At 37.6% G+C, this 17,400-nt stretch overlaps 1 protein-coding gene across 5 annotated transcripts in view; it reads right to left on the bottom strand.

Annotated features, from left to right (window-relative positions):
- ANKRD17 (ankyrin repeat domain 17) overlaps nt 1–13,261 on the bottom strand; it is a 136,600-nt gene extending 123,339 nt beyond the window's left edge. For 2 of the 5 annotated variants that reach the window (XM_036227870.1, XM_036227875.1), the window contains exon 1: nt 12,741–13,261. In XM_036227870.1, coding sequence (XP_036083763.1) covers nt 12,741–13,130 — 390 coding nt within the window. In that variant the 5' untranslated portion in view covers nt 13,131–13,261. The remainder of the gene's footprint in view (nt 1–12,740) is intronic. The other 3 variants (XM_016154023.2, XM_036227876.1, XM_036227874.1) reach the window with 3 other exon arrangements.
- Between the last annotated feature and the right edge of the window lie 4,139 nt (nt 13,262–17,400).

Below are 17,400 nucleotides of genomic sequence, written 5' to 3'. Positions count from 1 at the left end.
TAGGCCCAAACAAAGCATTTTTTTCTTTAGTGACAGTGGCTAGTTCAGGAATAGGCATGTGAGCCAAGGCAGGCCAACAAAATTAATTTAGAAATAAGGAGTGACTTTCTTTTCTTGTACTGCTAGCCATAAGGACAATGTAATCCTAGAATTACATCAGCATAAGACATTAACTATTCTCTAATATCTATACTCCCCTTCTTTTAGCAGAACACGTCTCAAGTTATATCTGAGTATAATTGTCACATAGAAAAATGAGGTCCTAGGTATGGATGTATGACTAAGTCTGGCCGATGAGATGTAACAGGAAGTAATGTTTACAATTCTTTGGTCAATTCCTTAAAAAGAAGCTATCTGTGCTCAACCTTCAGTTTCTTATTTCTCATGGGCTGTTTATCAATGTTCTAGGGCTGCCATCCAAAATACCAGACTGGGTGGCTTAAATAACAAAATATATTTTCCCTCAGTTCTTGAGGCTAGAAGTCCAAGATCAAGGTATTGTCACGTCTAGTATCTTCTAGGCCTCTCTCGTCAGCTTCCAAAATGCTCTTCACATGGCCTTTTCTGTGTGTGTACGCAACCCTGGTGTTTCTTTCTGTGTCCAAATTTCCTCTTACAAGGTCACCTGTCAGATGGGACACCATCCATATCACCTAATTTAACCTTAACTACTTTTTAGAGGCTCTATCTCAACATGCAGTAACACTGAGATACTGAAGGTTAGGACTTCAACATGAATGTTGGAGGGACAAAATTCAGCCTATAACAGACGTGATGCCAATGAACCATTGTAGACCTTGTAGATGAAGTCAACACCTTAAGGCAGAGCTGTCCGATAAAACTTTCTATGATGATGGAAATGTCCTGTATCTATACTCTCCAATATGGTAGTCACTAGCCACATCTGATTATTTAATTAAAATTAAGTAAAATAAAATTAAAGTTAAATCCAGACCCTTAGTTGTACTAGCAACATTTCAAGTGCTCGGTAGCCATATATGGCTATTGACTACCACACTGGATGGTACATGTTAAGGGATAGTGTAACAAACAGTAGAAATTTAGATCTACATACAACCTGAGGACTATACTCCAAGTACCACATAATCTATCTTGTTTGAACCACATGTGTTTTAGAGTCTCTGTTCAAATAACCCACCTTAAAGCATAACAGAGTAAATCAGAAGTTGAATGGTACCATAACAAATTCCTAAAAATTCTGATAATGCTTACAGAACAGGTAGCAAAGAAACACATCTCAGGCTGGAAAGCTAACAACCTGTTATGTAGTAGCAAAACAAACCATTTAGTAAAATTTCTGGTCTGCAATAACAAGGAGAGCACATCAAATGACTACCAAGTGTACAACTCTAAGAAAAGCAATTACAAAATCTCAGAATACTGGTGTGTTAGCTGTTTAAAGAGCAACCAGAAAGATCAACTTAGAACTAAGAGTAAGGCGGTTTACAAGCAGAAGTAGATATAAAAACAATGCCATTCAGTAGCAAAACCTAACCTGTATAAACCAGTAATTTGGGACCTCTCAGATAGAGAAAAGCAGCTGCTCCTGTGCTCCAAAAACAAGCATAACTTTGTGATTTCAATGGTTCTTTGCCAAAAAGTAGCTAAAGATCAGGTTAAGTGTTTTGCTTTCCCACCTGTGATGGTTTTTATGAGTTAACTTATTTGGGCTAAACTAAGAAAGAGAAAGGGAAGGCAGCAGCTATTTTGTAATCACCTTCTCTAATTTATTCAAACACTAATCTAGGTGCTGTTGTAGTGGGATTTTGCAAATACAACTAAAGCCCCTAATCAACTGACTTTAACCTAGGGTAATCATCCTTAATGAGCCTGACCTAGTCCAGTGAACTCTTGAAAGAGAATGGGTTCTTCCTGGCAAATAAAATGCCAAATAGCAACTGAGACTACATTTGCCCTTCCTTTGCTGGATCTTCCTTTACTGACTGCCTATGCAGAACAGCTTCGGCATATGCCATGGGTTTAATCCTGCCTGAGATTTTCCCTTCCTAATTGCCTGCTTTACAAATCTTGGACTTGCTTTGTCAATCCCTGAACCGTGTGAGCCAATTCCTTGTAATAAATCTCTTACTACATATCTATCTACCTCTCTATCATATATGAATTTCCTACTTGTTCTGTTTCTCTTGTTAAACCCTGAAACATCATCTAAGATTATTATTTCAGATGCCTTCAGGTTGCCAGGTAACAAGAGAGAATGAGCAGATTTTCAAAAATTATGACTAAAAGAAATCTGCTGTAGTTAATGTCACATGATATGGACCACAAAAATCTATTAAGCTTTTGAGAATTAAACCACCAAACTACATTACTAGCCCATAAAAACTTATGATTGAACTTTAACTCTGCAGCCCCTAATTCTATACCAACTGGTAGGGAGCTAAAAAAGTTGTGCAATTCTTAGGGATGCCACATTCTCAAATGCTTACTACTTTCGATGTGGCAAAGGAAGGTAACAAACAAGGAAGAATCACCTAAGAACAAAGCGAAGGGCACACGCAGGAGTCAAAAGCGCATTCCCTCCCAAGAGCAAAATCAGTGTTTAACCAAGGTATTTACATAGCTGCCAGGGCAGAGTCTTCTCCTGCCCAGAAGGATTTCATTATTAACATGGACCCAATGACTGCTATCTACTTCCTAGTCTTCCCTTCTCCAAAAAAAGTTTTTATTATGATTATCCTATTCCTATTCCACTGTACAATGGATTGAGCAAATCGCAGAGAGACACACTGTTTATTATTTTACAGATTACAGGACTGAATTAAGAGGAAAAGCGTTATGTAGTTTACTTTGAGCTATATGAGTAACAGTATAGGACTTTGGATCGATCTTCTTGAGAAAAAAAAAAAAACAGGATTATGCGTTGGAAGAAAGGACTGTACAAATATTGGGTAGCCAGGGTTCAACCTGGTACTCAAGAAGAAAGGCTTAAATTGGAGATATGCACTTAAGAGTCATTAGCCTAGACATCTATAGAAACAAGACTAGATAAAATCACCTAAGTAATAAGACCAGATACAAGACAGAAAAGGGCCTAGGACTCAGCAACGATGTATAATGAGGGGAGTAGGAGGAAGCTAAGACCAACAAAAAGCAAATAGTAATGTATAAACAAGAGAGGATGGTATTACATAAGCAAAGAGAACAGCACTTTGTAAAAGGCAAAAACTGAACCCAGTCAAAAGCAACTAAAAAGAGTAAATAAGAAATTAACACAATTAAATTGCTATATCCAAAAAGATATCCATGTATCTTTGGAAAACATATTTCTAAGAACTTTAAAAAAAAAAAAAAAATACTGGGGTGAAAGAGTTCTCCAGAAGTCATAAAAAATAATTCATCTTACAATGCAAAAATAAACAATTTTCTACATTGTGAAAATACTGTAAACAGATAACCATAACAAATAACACTGTGAAGGATTAATATTCACTAATATAGATAGCACCAACAAATCGCTAAGATAGCTCTAATAGAATAACGATAAAACAGTACATTTTCAAAAGTAATCCGAATGAATAAACATGAAAAGTTACTCAATAATAACCAGAAGAATGAAAACAATAACGCTATCTTTTGTTTAAAAGGTTTTAAAAACTAGCAAGACTAACCACTTCCAATAGCATTCTTACACACTGCTGATGGAAATACAACTGGGAGTGTTTATCAAATTGAACATGTGCATAACCTCTGGATAGGAATTCCATTTCCAAGACTCCATCCCAAAGAAAAGTTTTTATACTTAAAAATACTGTAAAAGGCTGTTCACTTCACTATTACATATGCAACAGCAATGTACTGAAAACAATTTAAACATCTACCAACACAAAAGATCAAGTAAACTATGCACATTTATACTATGAACGTTCTCATATTATAAGAATAATGAGGCAAATCCTAATGTACTCTCTCAGACACATAGACTCATACCCACCAAGAAAGAAACCAGAACATTTGATATATACCAACACGGTAGCAGTATTTACTCTGAGGAAAGAGTGGGATAAAAACCTTTATGTATTAGAAGATTCTTTTTATTAGAAATTATGAATGTATTCATTAGTTTTTACAGTTAAATATATAATTATCTGCAAACATCTCTTCGACTGATATATTTTAAGAATGCTCATCAATGAAAATTTTAAGACAAAATTTCTAAGTGACAACTCTGCTCTGTGTGATAATTTGATTAATATACATCAAGAAAAAATTAAAAAAATGATTTCAAATGATTAATTCTGGAGAGCAGGATTATAAGATGATCTTTGTATTCTTTAGATCTTTTGATTTTGTGAAATTTCCACAAATATGTATGTTTCTACAGATATGTGTAATGTTTAATATTTAATTATCAAAACACTAACCTAATTTAACAGATATTAAACATTTTATCCTACCACTGTCCTATAACTCGATTTCTCATATTTTAACATATCTCTACTTGCAGCAACCACAAGTATACTAATATGCTATCTCTTTACTACAAAATCTTCAGAGTAAAAAAAATTATAATGGATAATTCTTTGGTGTAATTTAGTTGTCAAGGGCACTGTAGAAAAATATCACATATAGACTTCATCTTAAAAACAAAAACGAAAATTAGTGAGTATTGCAAAAGACGCTCATAAAAGATGTAAAGTCTACCCTACCAGTATTCAAAAACAAAACCACAATCCCTATAATGAGACCAATTCTAAAGGCACGCACAGATTATATTGAAAACTAAGACTCTCAAATAATTATACAAGATTAAAATCATCTTCATAGTTTTAAATTACTATTAATTTTATCTCAACGAGATTTAAATTTTATAAAGCTAGGAATATTATCAAAATCTCTTAAATCCCTCATAATACCTAAGTGATTTTGCTAGGTAGGTCTCAAAAAGGCTTCTTAAATAAATTTAGTTAGAAAAGTAGACTAATAGTAATACTTATCTTCTAAAAATCATTAAAAACAAAATTCTATCACAGTGCTATTTTCATGTATTTAAGTCCAACAGTTTTACTAACTACATCATATATAAAATCATAAAATCATTTAAACTCAACACATATAGCTATGATTTTAAATACAACTTTTTCCTAGTCAGTGAAAAATGACTGAGAATATTATACACTGAAAACAGCCAAATATAGGATACTCAATAGACATATGCCAAGTAAAAGAATTAACTCCTATACTGCATCTCGCAATAGTAAGAACTACACTGAAGCCTTGCAACAGGACTATTCTTGTTATTAACTTCATATAAAAAATAAAAGGGAAAGTTGGCATAGAGAAGTAAAGAGGTAACAATAGGGTCAAAGACTAAACTGGAAATAGACCTGGTGTAACACAAACAGGAAGACTTCCGTTTCTTCTCAGGTTTCATATTTAGGGTGATAGGAAAAAGGAAATAAAAAACAACTCCATGTTATTTATTCCAAATTTAAAATTGATGAGACCAATTTTTTTCACAATGTTCTCTGAAATGTTTTGAAATCATAGGTTCTTTAATTAAAAGACAATCCATGAGGAAAAACACAAACCAAGAATTAATTTAAGAATAGGTTTTTATTTCTTTGCTTTCCTTTTTCTTTTCTGTTCCTTTCTCTTTTGGGGGAAGGTAAGGGAAATGTAGGTATAAAAAAAAAAAAAAAAAAAAAAAAAAAGATAAATGAGGCCAAATGATAGCTTGGGAGAAGGAAATGCCCTGTCAGGGGTGCATAGTTACAGACTAGTTCCATAAATTTGTCATGCCTAGTCTATACTTATAAATAACCTCAAAAAATGAGAAATGAGTTTACTTTTCAAAATTGAAAAAACATTAATATGCCTCACATTTTTCTCTATGTTATGACTCAGTTTGAGTAACTGAATTTGAGCATTAATTACAAAGAAATAACAATATAAATAAGTGTAATCTGCAGTCCTCTTTGATCATGGTTTCCATCACTAAACCTCTAATCATTTTTAAACTCTCTCTAGAACTGCCCTAGTTGTAGAGATCATTTTCATGGTATGGACGGTAGAAACCCATATAATCTATTTTGTATAGCTGTATCATAACATTTATCAATAAAAATTATGATTTTGTTCATCTCCAATACCTTACTTAATTTCATTATGCTTAACTTTTACTGAAAAAAGCATGTTTTTTTCAGACAACTTACTCAAAATGGCATTTTCTTTACCCATGACTCAAAAAACCTATTTAACATTTTCAATCTATACCCAACAGTCTTGTTGTCCATTCCCATCACTATGATCTATCTGTACACTTTAAGAAAGATTTCATCACATATCAAAATTATTTTATAAAGACACTAAATAATATTGGCTCCAAAAGGAATTCCTAAAGTACTACAATCTTTACATTTCTTTCTACCTGACCCTCTTTGAACTCTTGCCTCATCCAAAAGTAAACTTAAAATGTCAACTCTGTAACAGCCCAGGTAATGTTTATGAGTTCTGTAGGACGGCAGGTACCTTAAATTTTGCTTTCATAGCATTCTTGGGAAAATAAAACCCAACATGTTGCTTTTTGATAATTAAAATCCCAAATTATAAATCAGGATAAATTATACCTATACTGCTCCACAATTCCACTTCCTCTCATGACAGAATAATAGTTTCTAAAGGGAAAAAAAATAAGGGATTAAGAAGTTAATGAGCACCATCAATCAGGAAGGGCATTTTGCTTCTGGGTGGCAAGTGGATAAGCATAACTCTCCCAGAAAGGAAAGGTTCCAGGGACTAGAAGAGTATTCATATTTACCCATCACCTTCAATTCTCTAATGACTTCTACCCAAAAGGTAAAAGTTGAGTCAGATTTGGCATAGGTTACCAAGGATATTGGTGCCCCCTATTGGTACTAACACAAACATAACTGGTACCAGCAGCCATTACTTCACATACCATTTACCAAGTGAAAATTGCTTTTCATCTATGGTCAAGGATGGAAAAATTATAAGAAAGTTCATTACATATATACTTCCGACCCACTGTTATCTTCGAAAACAAAAAACCAAAACAAAAACAAAAACACAGGATAAACTACTGTAATAAATGCAAATACACTGCCTTAAGGCCTACAAAAATCAACTTCTTAGCTGGATGCTAGTAGAAGCAATCTAGATAATTCTACTGAGTTTCTGAGAGACAAAATGTGCTGCTATGATGATTATTCAACAATGAAAACTTTTACAATACTAACTCCAATTAGGCTGGTGAGGTTTAACAATGACTAGACTAAATTGAGTAATTAGAATCAATTAAAACATCTGACAAGAAGGGGTCTACCATAAATAGCTGCAACAAAGTTCTGATACCTTAAGACTTGAGGTCCCAAGTATTTCCACAGTAAGTGGCTAAAGAAGAAATATTTATAAACTTTTACTTCAGAGATCTGACATCATGAAAACCTAGCAGACATAAGAAGACACATAGTATAGTGCAGGAGATATAAAGAGGTATAAGACTAGGTTTCTGTCTTCAGATCTGACAATCTATAGTAGACTAGATGAAAAGGCAATTAAAAGGCAAAATATGAGCATTGAAAAGAAGAGAGGATTGGTATAGGGCTAGTTTACTACTGGAAAGATGCCTGCCTGATTCCTCTCTACCACTGCAGCGACAATGTTTCAAAATAGCATGGTGTGAGGGAGGAGGTGGTCACACACATCTAATGAAAGTTTTGTACATACTATTGAAGTAGGAGAGGAAAAAAAAAAAGCCTTATAAGCACCTTCAAAAAAAGCTTGTGTTTAATTTCAGGGTATTCAGAGCCTAACAAGACCTCAAGTTAACTCCTATTTTAAAAAAAAAATTTGTTTTGATTAATAAAGGATAACCTTGAAAGGTAAAAATCTTGAGACAGAAGCAACAGACTGCCTTTAGAGGGTATTTTTCACTATAAAAGTTTCATTTTATTAACAATTCTTGATTCTAGATGGTGAGAATATGGATATATTTATCTGTACTTTACTATATTTCCTTTTTTCAATGAGTTTTTCAGACCAAGAAAAGGAAAAAGCTCAGGATAGCCAACTTGTCTTCAAATGGTGGCCCTACTGCCAAAAGTATCTTCCTCTATACTACCTAATTTGTTTTAACATTTTGTAAAATGCCAACATCAGAGTGCACTTAACATCATACAGCATAACAGAGCATGGAATGAGTGAGTGAATGAAGGAGTAGGCTTTGAATTGAACAGACACAGGTTAAGCCTTACTCTGCCATTTATTAGCTATGTGACAATAAGAAGTTACCTAAAACCCTGCTAAGCCAGTATCTTTGCCTCTGAAATAAAATTTCCCTTCTCAACATGTGTACACTTCTGGAACTATTAAGGTATACATTTAACCATTTACTCTCACTCTCATACTTCCCCAAACCTATATTTAATCATTGGTGCATTTTCAAATCAATGTATCTTAAAACAGTTTTGTTCACCATTGTTTCCCCAGTACAGCAAAATGCCTACCATATAGTAGGAAGAACTCCAAACATTTATTGACTATGAAACAAATAGGACACCTATTTCACAGGGTTATTGTGAAAATAAAATGAGAATACATGAAAACTGTAATAACTCATTTAATTCTCATAACAGTGCTATAAGGTAAAGATCTACTATTATCCCCACTTACATATGAGAAAAATGAGGTGGACAGAAGTTAACTTGCATAAGATCACAAAGCTAGTGAGTGATGAATCAAGGATTTGAATACAAGCTCCAGTCCAGGTTCTTAACCCATTATGTTAGACCTGATACACAGTAGACACTGAATAGGTTTTATTAAGTTTTTTAAATGTAAATGTATCTAGGAGACTTAAGACATTACTCATTGAGACATTCAATAATCAATGTCTATTGGTTTAACTGGCTTTCCCCCTAGTACCTATGGAAGATCACCATCACTAAGAGAAGTAATTAAGTAATTGAAAGATGTTGAAATCCAAACTTCAGCTATTTGGATGCCCTGACTCCAAAAAGATATTCTATTCCTTCTCTTGGTTTCCCAAATGAATTCTGGATGCTCCCTAGGTACTAGTTATTTACTGGAAAAAAAAAAAAAAAAAAAAAATTTTTAATCAAGTAGTGTACTTAAGGATAGGAAACAAAATAATTATGAAAGAACTATTGCTTCAAAAAGCTTAACATCTAGTTTACGAATACTGCTTCATCAATTAAGAGACAAAAACGGGAAATAAGCTTCTCTGGACTAATCTGGGATTCTACCATTGTAACAGAAGAACTTAGATGGCATTTTTTCCATTAAAAAAAAAAGAATTTTAGAAAACACATCTACTTCTGGAATAATTTTCCTTTCTTGTTCTCAAACCTACCTCTTTCATGTCAATAAATAGATTCTCCCAAATTCTTTCAAAAGTGAGTCAGTACTAATTTGCTAGCTTCCTTTGTCTAAAATCTCTTCATTAAGTTGGTCTCTTAAATGTAAAGTCTTAAAGTTACCTATAAAAATAGATAGAATTCTGATCAACTACTATTGTATTTACATTTTATGCACACGAAAATGTTTTTGAACATGATTCTGACCTTAATAGCAAGTTTTTCCCTTTGAATTCTGCTTTAGCAAATACTGATGCAAATTAAATTTAAAAATGCATTCGATAGAATGCAATGTTATTTCTAAAATGGAGTATCAACTCTTGTAATTTCAATGTTTTTCTTTGCAATATTTGAGTAAGCAATTTAATTTAGTCCACTAATTTGAAAAGTGCATCACAGCAATATGAGAAATAAAAATGTATTTCCTAACATAAAAACTTAAAAATTGGTCAGTCATCCACTGAAAGACAAGATAATCATACACTTTTCCATTTTATTCTAAGATTTTGTGTCAAATTGGGTGGCAGGGAGTGGAGAGCTCTTGGTCTTACTTTTCTTTCCAGGTATATCGAAGTTACACAGATTATCGAAAACATGATTATTCTATTCAGAAATACTGTAGAAAAAATTCAGTTCTCAATAACCTACTCTAACATTTAATAAGAATTTGATTCTAATAAACCTCTTGTTTAAATTGAATCTCCTTTCCTTCCAACTGTTCCTCTTTCAGCAGATACTAAGAATATCCAGCTAGCATTTCTTCACAGCAAACGTATATATTGTTAAATTATCCTCCATTTTTTCAGGTTATATACCTCAAAACCATCACCTTTCATATTCCTTTTGAACTTTTTGATGATTTTTTACTGGAAGAATAATCTCAAGGATCATGTTATCCACATTTTTCACTGTGCAAACAGTAACATAATGAATTAGAAAAAAAGAACAAATACAATGAGCATTCGCCAGATTCCCTAGAAATTTAAACTTCTGCTGACATGGAAATAAAATGATAATAAAGTGAAAAACACTGCACAACTCATTCAGTTAGCTTATGATGTAGTGACTGCAAGGTTTATTTACCTCTGTATTTTGGTGAAGGATGGAGGAATACTGTACTCCTTTCTATCTGTTCATCCCTCATCATGTATCTTAGAATTATTTGTAATGATTTTACTTCCTTACACTTATTTATTTTGACTCATCGTCATAACAAATGACAAACTGTTTACAACACTGTACACAAGATAGAATAAAGTATATTAAAAACAAAGAAACATTCCCTTAGTTGACTTAAGTTAACATATACCATTCCTGTTTTTCAAGAAAACAAACCTGACTCACAAATTGACACACCTACAAACTTAAGGCTATTCTACATGATTTAAGAAATTACTAGAAGTTTTGCTTATCAGGCAAAAATCCAATGGACAAAACTACCTAGGTATATGAAGTTCACAGCATAATATTCCAGTAAGTTCTGCACTGAACTTGATACTGAGTTCCAAACTAGAGCTTAATATTTTGTCGGAGAACTTAAAATCTTAATAAAATATTGGTATTCACCCACAACGGTATGACTGTGTTACCTTACGATCTACTGCCTACTTTCTGAAAGAGGTCAGAAGGGAAATAGAAGAAAATAAACTGTCAACTGTCATAAAAAGTGTACTGGTCCGAACGACTAGAAAACTTTGATTTCTACTTTTGTGACTACCCACCAAAACCAGTTTCCTCTAAGCCCTGTTTTCCTCATTTTTAAAATAAAAGGGTTGAACTAAGGTAACTCTAAAATGTTTCTCATCTCTGAAAAGAACCATACAACTAAATGATTCTAACTACTATAACAGATTTTATTGGAATAAGGATTCCATCACATCCTTCTCTTCATTGTTTCAAATGCAGCCTATGCAACACACTATCCTGAAACGTTCAATTAAGTCAATACAAAATCTATCAATACAAACCTATCCACAGAATTTAATAGTTAATGGAATAGGAGGGCATGTCCATCTTTTTGGTATTCGCATTTGAACTATTACAACTCTACCTGTATAACTCCACCCAATCTGAGATAAAAAAGAATCTGGTCTTCTACCAATAGACAAGTCTCAAACTCTTTAAAAGTTATGTCTCTATTTAAAACAAACCAAAGATCCAATAAGGCAGTTTTCAAAAAACCAGTCCTTGCACCAAATTAAGCTGTTTGTGACAGAGAATAAATGGCAAGTGGTACCTCTAGATATTTCAATTGTGTTCTCTATAACTAAACTTACAATTAGCCTTTAAAGCTGTTTTCCTTCTGCTGCTGCTTTAAGTTACGTCTTCCTCCAGATCAAAATTTTCTGGTTTCTATTTCAGAGTGGACAAGAGAGTTACAAAAAAGCTGGTAACTAACAAGACTAATTCTTAGTTTGTTGTCAGTGTTTGTTTTACTGAACTTTTGGGTTCTATGGCCTTCTCTGAAGAACAAGGTCCTGCAACGCCGCCTGTCTGTGGGCCCAGGAAAAATCATAAAGTTATTATGAAACCAGATCACTAGGACAAACCAAAGGCCTTCCTATTCTAACTCACAACCAAGTCTGGTTCCAAGCAGACTCTTTAGCTGCCCCATATCATCTGGAAAACAGCAGGGCCAAACATAATTCTTCCTAAGGAAGCATGTGAAAATGTATGTGAATATACATGTAAGGATCAAATATCTTTTTCATCCAGTGGGTTTTACATAAATGTGTATGGCTATAAGATCAGTTCATCCAAAATCCTTAAAAGATGGAGGAAGTGAAGTTTGCTTCCTTCAGCAGCCACACTATAGTTGTGGGGAAAAAAACCCAGCAGCAGAAAAGTATGGAAAAGTACAGCTTCTCACGTGTCTCTCACATACACAAATACTTAGCTCTAAGTCCATTACAACCATAGCTCGCCCAAAACTGTTCCTCGAACCTCACGATTGGGAGAAATTTACCAACTTCCTAGTTGTTCCCCAAGGGACTCATCTACCTATTATCTTACCCCTCCCGCTTTGGTCCCGCCCCCGCCCCACAAATAAGTTGACCCTACTGGCCCCAGGCAGACCCCACCGGACGTGCAAGGAGGGAATCTGACCAATTCCCTCCATCCCTGGGTAACGTGCTGTTCACCGACTCCGTGGACTCTGTGGTCCTCCCACCCCCACGTGTCAACTACCCTCCCCCACAGCCCCACACCTCATGATTTAGGCCGGGGAAAGAAAGAGGGCAGTGGAATCCTAGCCCCTAAGATAGATCAACCCACAGGAATCTGTCCCACTGCAAGTGCCCTCCCACCTTTGGCCCCCACCCTTCACAGTCCCTTCCACCCTCCTTCCTTTAAAGCAGGCCTTGCCTCAGAAACCTCCTCTTCCTCGTCGTCTTCGTCCTCCTCTTCCTCGCTGTTGTTGCTGCTGGTGCCGCCACCGCCTCCGCCACCTCCGCCGCCGCCGCTGTTGTCGCTGTCGCTGCTGCTTTCGCTGCTGCTGGGGGGTCGGCAAGTCCGGTTACGCTTGGCCTTGTGGTGTTGCTGCTGCTGCGGCGGCTTCTTCTTCAGGAGCAGGTCGCAGACTCGCACCATCCCACGAGGCGACGAGGTCGAGCGAGCCCCGCTGCTGCTGCCGCCAACGCCGCCGCCGACCTCCGCCGCCGTCGCCGCGGGGGGGCCCGCCACAGCCGCCGCCACCGGGGGGCTCCCTTCTCCCTCAGCCGTCGCCGCCGCCACCGGAACCGTCGCCTTCTCCATCCCCAGGGAAAGAGGGAGGGCGCGGACGGGGGAGGGGCGTGGGGGCTACGCTCTACCACGACTTCGGCCGCACCGGGGCCGACACTGCGCTCGGTGCCGCCTCCGCCGCCACCGCCTCGGTCACCTCTACTGCCGCCGCCGCCGCCGCCGCTCCGCCAGCTCTCACCTCGTCTCGCGATACTAAGGGCGGGGAGCCTAGCGATGAGAAGGAGGGAGGAGGGGAGCGTGAAGGAGCAAAGAGGGGGCGGGGGAGGTGAGACGTAGAGGAAGACCCGGGTGTCGGGAGACCCAGAGGAGGGGGGACTTCGAACAGGCGAGGGAAGTGTGCCTAGGGCGACCTCCAACGGGGGTTCGGCGCGGGCAGAGGATGGCCCTGGGTACTGCTGTAGCGCCCGCAAGCGCCCGGATTTATTTCCTCGCTATATCCCCCACTCACAGCACTTCAGCCCTCCCTTCTTCCTTCCTCGCTTGGGTCTAGAACGCAGCCGCAGGCGGAAGTGCAAGTGACGCCATCAGCCGTCGCCTGAGCGTGGCGCGCGGGTGGCTGAAAGACGAAAGTGAGATTTCGAGGGCCAGTCCCGGGGCTCGGTGGGTGGGCAGTGCTGCGGCGCGTGGAACGCGCGGGCGGGCAGGCTGGAGAGAAGCCCCCCGGGGCCGGGTGGGAAGCAGGTGTGAGAGGGCGCTCCGGACTTTTTGTTAGCGCCAGGCCCGGGCACCCCCATCCGGGAGGTGGGGCCGCGTTCTGCACTACTGTACGTAGTTTTATTCCTGGCCATTTTTTTTTTTTTTCACTGCCAAATCGTGAGTTAGGGCTTTGGATCTTGAGAGATGGCCTAGTGTAAGAGAAAGAGCCCTCTTTGCCTAGTTCAACTCTTAGGGTATAGACTTGTACCCGTGTTTACACTAGTTTAATATGAAGGAGTTCGATTAGGTGATATCTGAGCGCTACAATTCTAAAGTTTCCAAAGGGGAGAAGGAAACAGGATCTGTGCCAGACCTTGCAGACGATTCCCTGCATGACCCTGGTTTAGTTCTCTTCACCGACTCAGCTTTTATCTGTAAAGTGAGCATAGATAACCTCGTTTATGCACCTCTTTGAAAGAATATTGTGATGGGGATTGTGAGTTCATTTGTAGATGTTTGAAATAATAGCATAGCTTATTAACCTCAGAATTATCCCTTTCTGGTCCAATAAGCACAGTGGCATAAGGAAAATGAAGCAGACCTCAAAGGCAGATCTACTGGCACAAGATAAAAAGTATGTCTCAGCTGACATAGTTGCTGTTTTAAGACTGCTAAGTTTAGCTGTGTGTGCCTGAATTTTTTTAGCATTTTTTTCTTTTTAGTATTGGCATACCCTATGAAATGTGAGCAGTTGCCAGTACTCTGCAGAGTACTATGGCAGAATTGGCAATGACTGAATCAGTTCATTCAAGCAAAAATTCATCATGTGCCTACTGTGTGCATAGTTCAGGAAATCAAAGTCTCTTTTTCCAGAGGCTTTACCATGTAATAAGTGCTATAGTAAATTTACACACAAAGTACTAGCCATCTGCCTGTTCCTCTTCTACAGTGGTTGCTGAGTTCCTGTGCAGAAAAGTACACTTCGTAGTATATCTTACCGCTACAGATTTAGGTTCTATAACCTCAGCTGTAATCATTTCTCCTACTTATTCATCTCTCCTATTGTATTCATCCCTCCTTCAGCACCTTTATCTCCCCACCAGAATACTTTCTGCAGTCTTTAAATTCCAGCCACATTTCATTATATGACTACTTAAAACTTCTCAAGAAAATCAACGGTATTAGGCATAACCTTTTCCAAATGCTAGAAACTTAGATATTCTGGGTCTTTCCTTTGCTCAAGAGTCGGAGGAATGAGACACTCCCTGCTCTTTATACAGGATGAATTATCCATCTGTACCCTAGTTCGATTTTCCTCTTTCTCGTCCATTAATTATCTTTCTTGTCTTTAATCTTATATGTTTCTGGTTCCACTTTATTTGCTTTCCTTCCCCAGCTTTAAAGAACATTCTATATTTAATGTCTTTTTTTGTTACCTGAATTTCACTCATTAACCCTCTGTAGTCTAACTTCTATACCTATTACACTACCAAAAATGCTCTCTAAAGTAATCCCATTCTTTAAAAGAAACTGAATTCTTACTCTTTTATGTAGTTGTGAAATGATTATCTTGTTGGGACTAGTAGAATAAGGTCAAACCTATTAGAATGGAGTGACTTTGTTATTTTTAGCTAGAATATTTTCCCTTTTAGAACCGTATGGTAGAGACTTGGCCAGCCATTCATGAAACTTATTTTTTCTTTCTATATATACAGCTAGACTAAATTTCCCAATTTCCCTGACAGTTGTAGCTATGTGTTTGACTTTTAGGGGAGATGAATCACAATTTCACAAGATTGCCTGTGCAATATTTCATTGTTGTTATACATCTGCATTACCTAGTGTCTCACATTTTTCTCTTAATGAGAGTATATCGTACCTGTCCCACATCTTTCCTATACATTGGGTTGGCTGGGACATAGAGTGATATTAGAGAGAACTTGTCTTTTTAGTTCATAGATTGCATCTGGACCTAATGAAGAAGATTGCATATTACCTAAAAGTCTAGACTTTAAGCCTGACTGTGTCACTTAATAGACCTTTTTATTGTCTCCATTGGAGTAGGATGTGTGTTATGTGTGAGAAGAGAGGTAAAATAGGTATTTAGTGATCAGAATAGTGAACTCTTGAAGGCACTATATTGTTTCTCTAGGCACACACAGTTAAATTATATTTCCCAGCCTCCCTTTCAATTAGGCTCACCTGTTATATGTGTCAATTAGGGTCTAACTAGTGGAATGTGAATAGAAGTGATGTGCTCCTATTGCAGCTCTGGTCCATAAAACATCACATGAAAAGTCCTACAAGATCTCTCCATTCCCCCACAAACTTGAGGCAGATGAACACATTGGAAGTCATGTGTTGAAATGGTAAAGCCACAATGTGAAAGGACTCTGGTTTCCTGAATCCATTTGGAGGATAGCTGCCTGCTTATTAGAAATACTGTAGTAGAGTTCATATTGTGTTTCATTGGGATGAGAGTTTAACTAAGGTAGACCTGCCCTTCTTTCACCTGGTTCAGCTCCTCGTTACCTGACCCTAACTCCCATACTACGAGGTGGGACCATGAATCAAGCCAGCCAGAGTACCTTATTCCTCAGTTATAATGATTGGTTCAGAAATGGGCAGGTTAAAAAAAAAATGAAGTCAATCAGAGAGAGTCTCATTTTGGCTAGCACTGTTAAGGAAGATGTACCTCATTCTGGAAGTAAGCAAAAACTAATTATGGCCTTTGGTGCCATATGGAGTTAACCTGCTGAGAATGAAATTATTACAAGAAAATGGAGGCATTCAATTGTATTTCAAGAGGAGAAAAGAGCCCACGAATTGAGACATTTCTTGGCTCTCTTCTTAGGGTGAAAACTCTAAGAGGTAAGGGACAAATACAGCAAGGAAGACTTCAGAATTCGAAAACAAGGAGCTTATGGCTTCTGCCCTGCTTCCTACCTGGAAGTTTGCCTGGTGTTGGCAACTTCAATCAAGTAGAAATGGTAGCATGATACGTTTAAACCAAAAGGACCAGGCAACACTGATAACCACTCATGCGTGTTCCTTAACTAAAGTGGACTAAAAAGGAAATCCAAAATTCCTTAAGTATATAAATTTGGTTCACAGTAATAGCCTCATTGCTATCCAAGGGCTTATTGCAGTAAAGGTTGGTAGAAAATCATGTCAGAGGCTGTGGTATGAATCCATGGCTTGCATAGAACAGCGGTCCCCAAACTTTTTTGCACCAGGGACTGGTGCTCCTATGACAATCTAATGCCTGATGATCTGAGGTAGAGCTGAGGCAGTGATGCTAACTCGGGAGCAGCTGCAAATACAGATGAAGCTTCACTAGCTCACCTCCTGCTGTGCAGCCTGATTCTTAAAGGGCCACAGGACTAGTACCAGTCCACAGCCTGCGGGTTGGGGACCCCTGAGATAGAGGATCCTATTTAGAGGATACTAACATCTGTAAGTTCCAAGGTAAGGGTAGAGGGAAAACAATCACACTTTCAGAGGATAGCTAATTGTAGCAACAGTGGACCTTTTAGCAACAAATTCAGATAGCAAGCAGACCAGATTCCCCTCTGCCAATGCCATCGTGGTGAAGATCTTTAGCAACCAGATAAAATCTTAGAGATGAAAACTTAATAATACCTTC

The sequence above is a fragment of the Rousettus aegyptiacus genome, unplaced genomic scaffold (assembly GCF_014176215.1).
Source record: "Rousettus aegyptiacus isolate mRouAeg1 unplaced genomic scaffold, mRouAeg1.p scaffold_m13_p_10, whole genome shotgun sequence".
Taxonomy (NCBI): domain Eukaryota; kingdom Metazoa; phylum Chordata; class Mammalia; order Chiroptera; family Pteropodidae; genus Rousettus; species Rousettus aegyptiacus.
The sequence above is the reverse complement of the archived record's forward strand: the minus strand, read 5'-3'. Positions and strand labels throughout refer to the sequence as shown.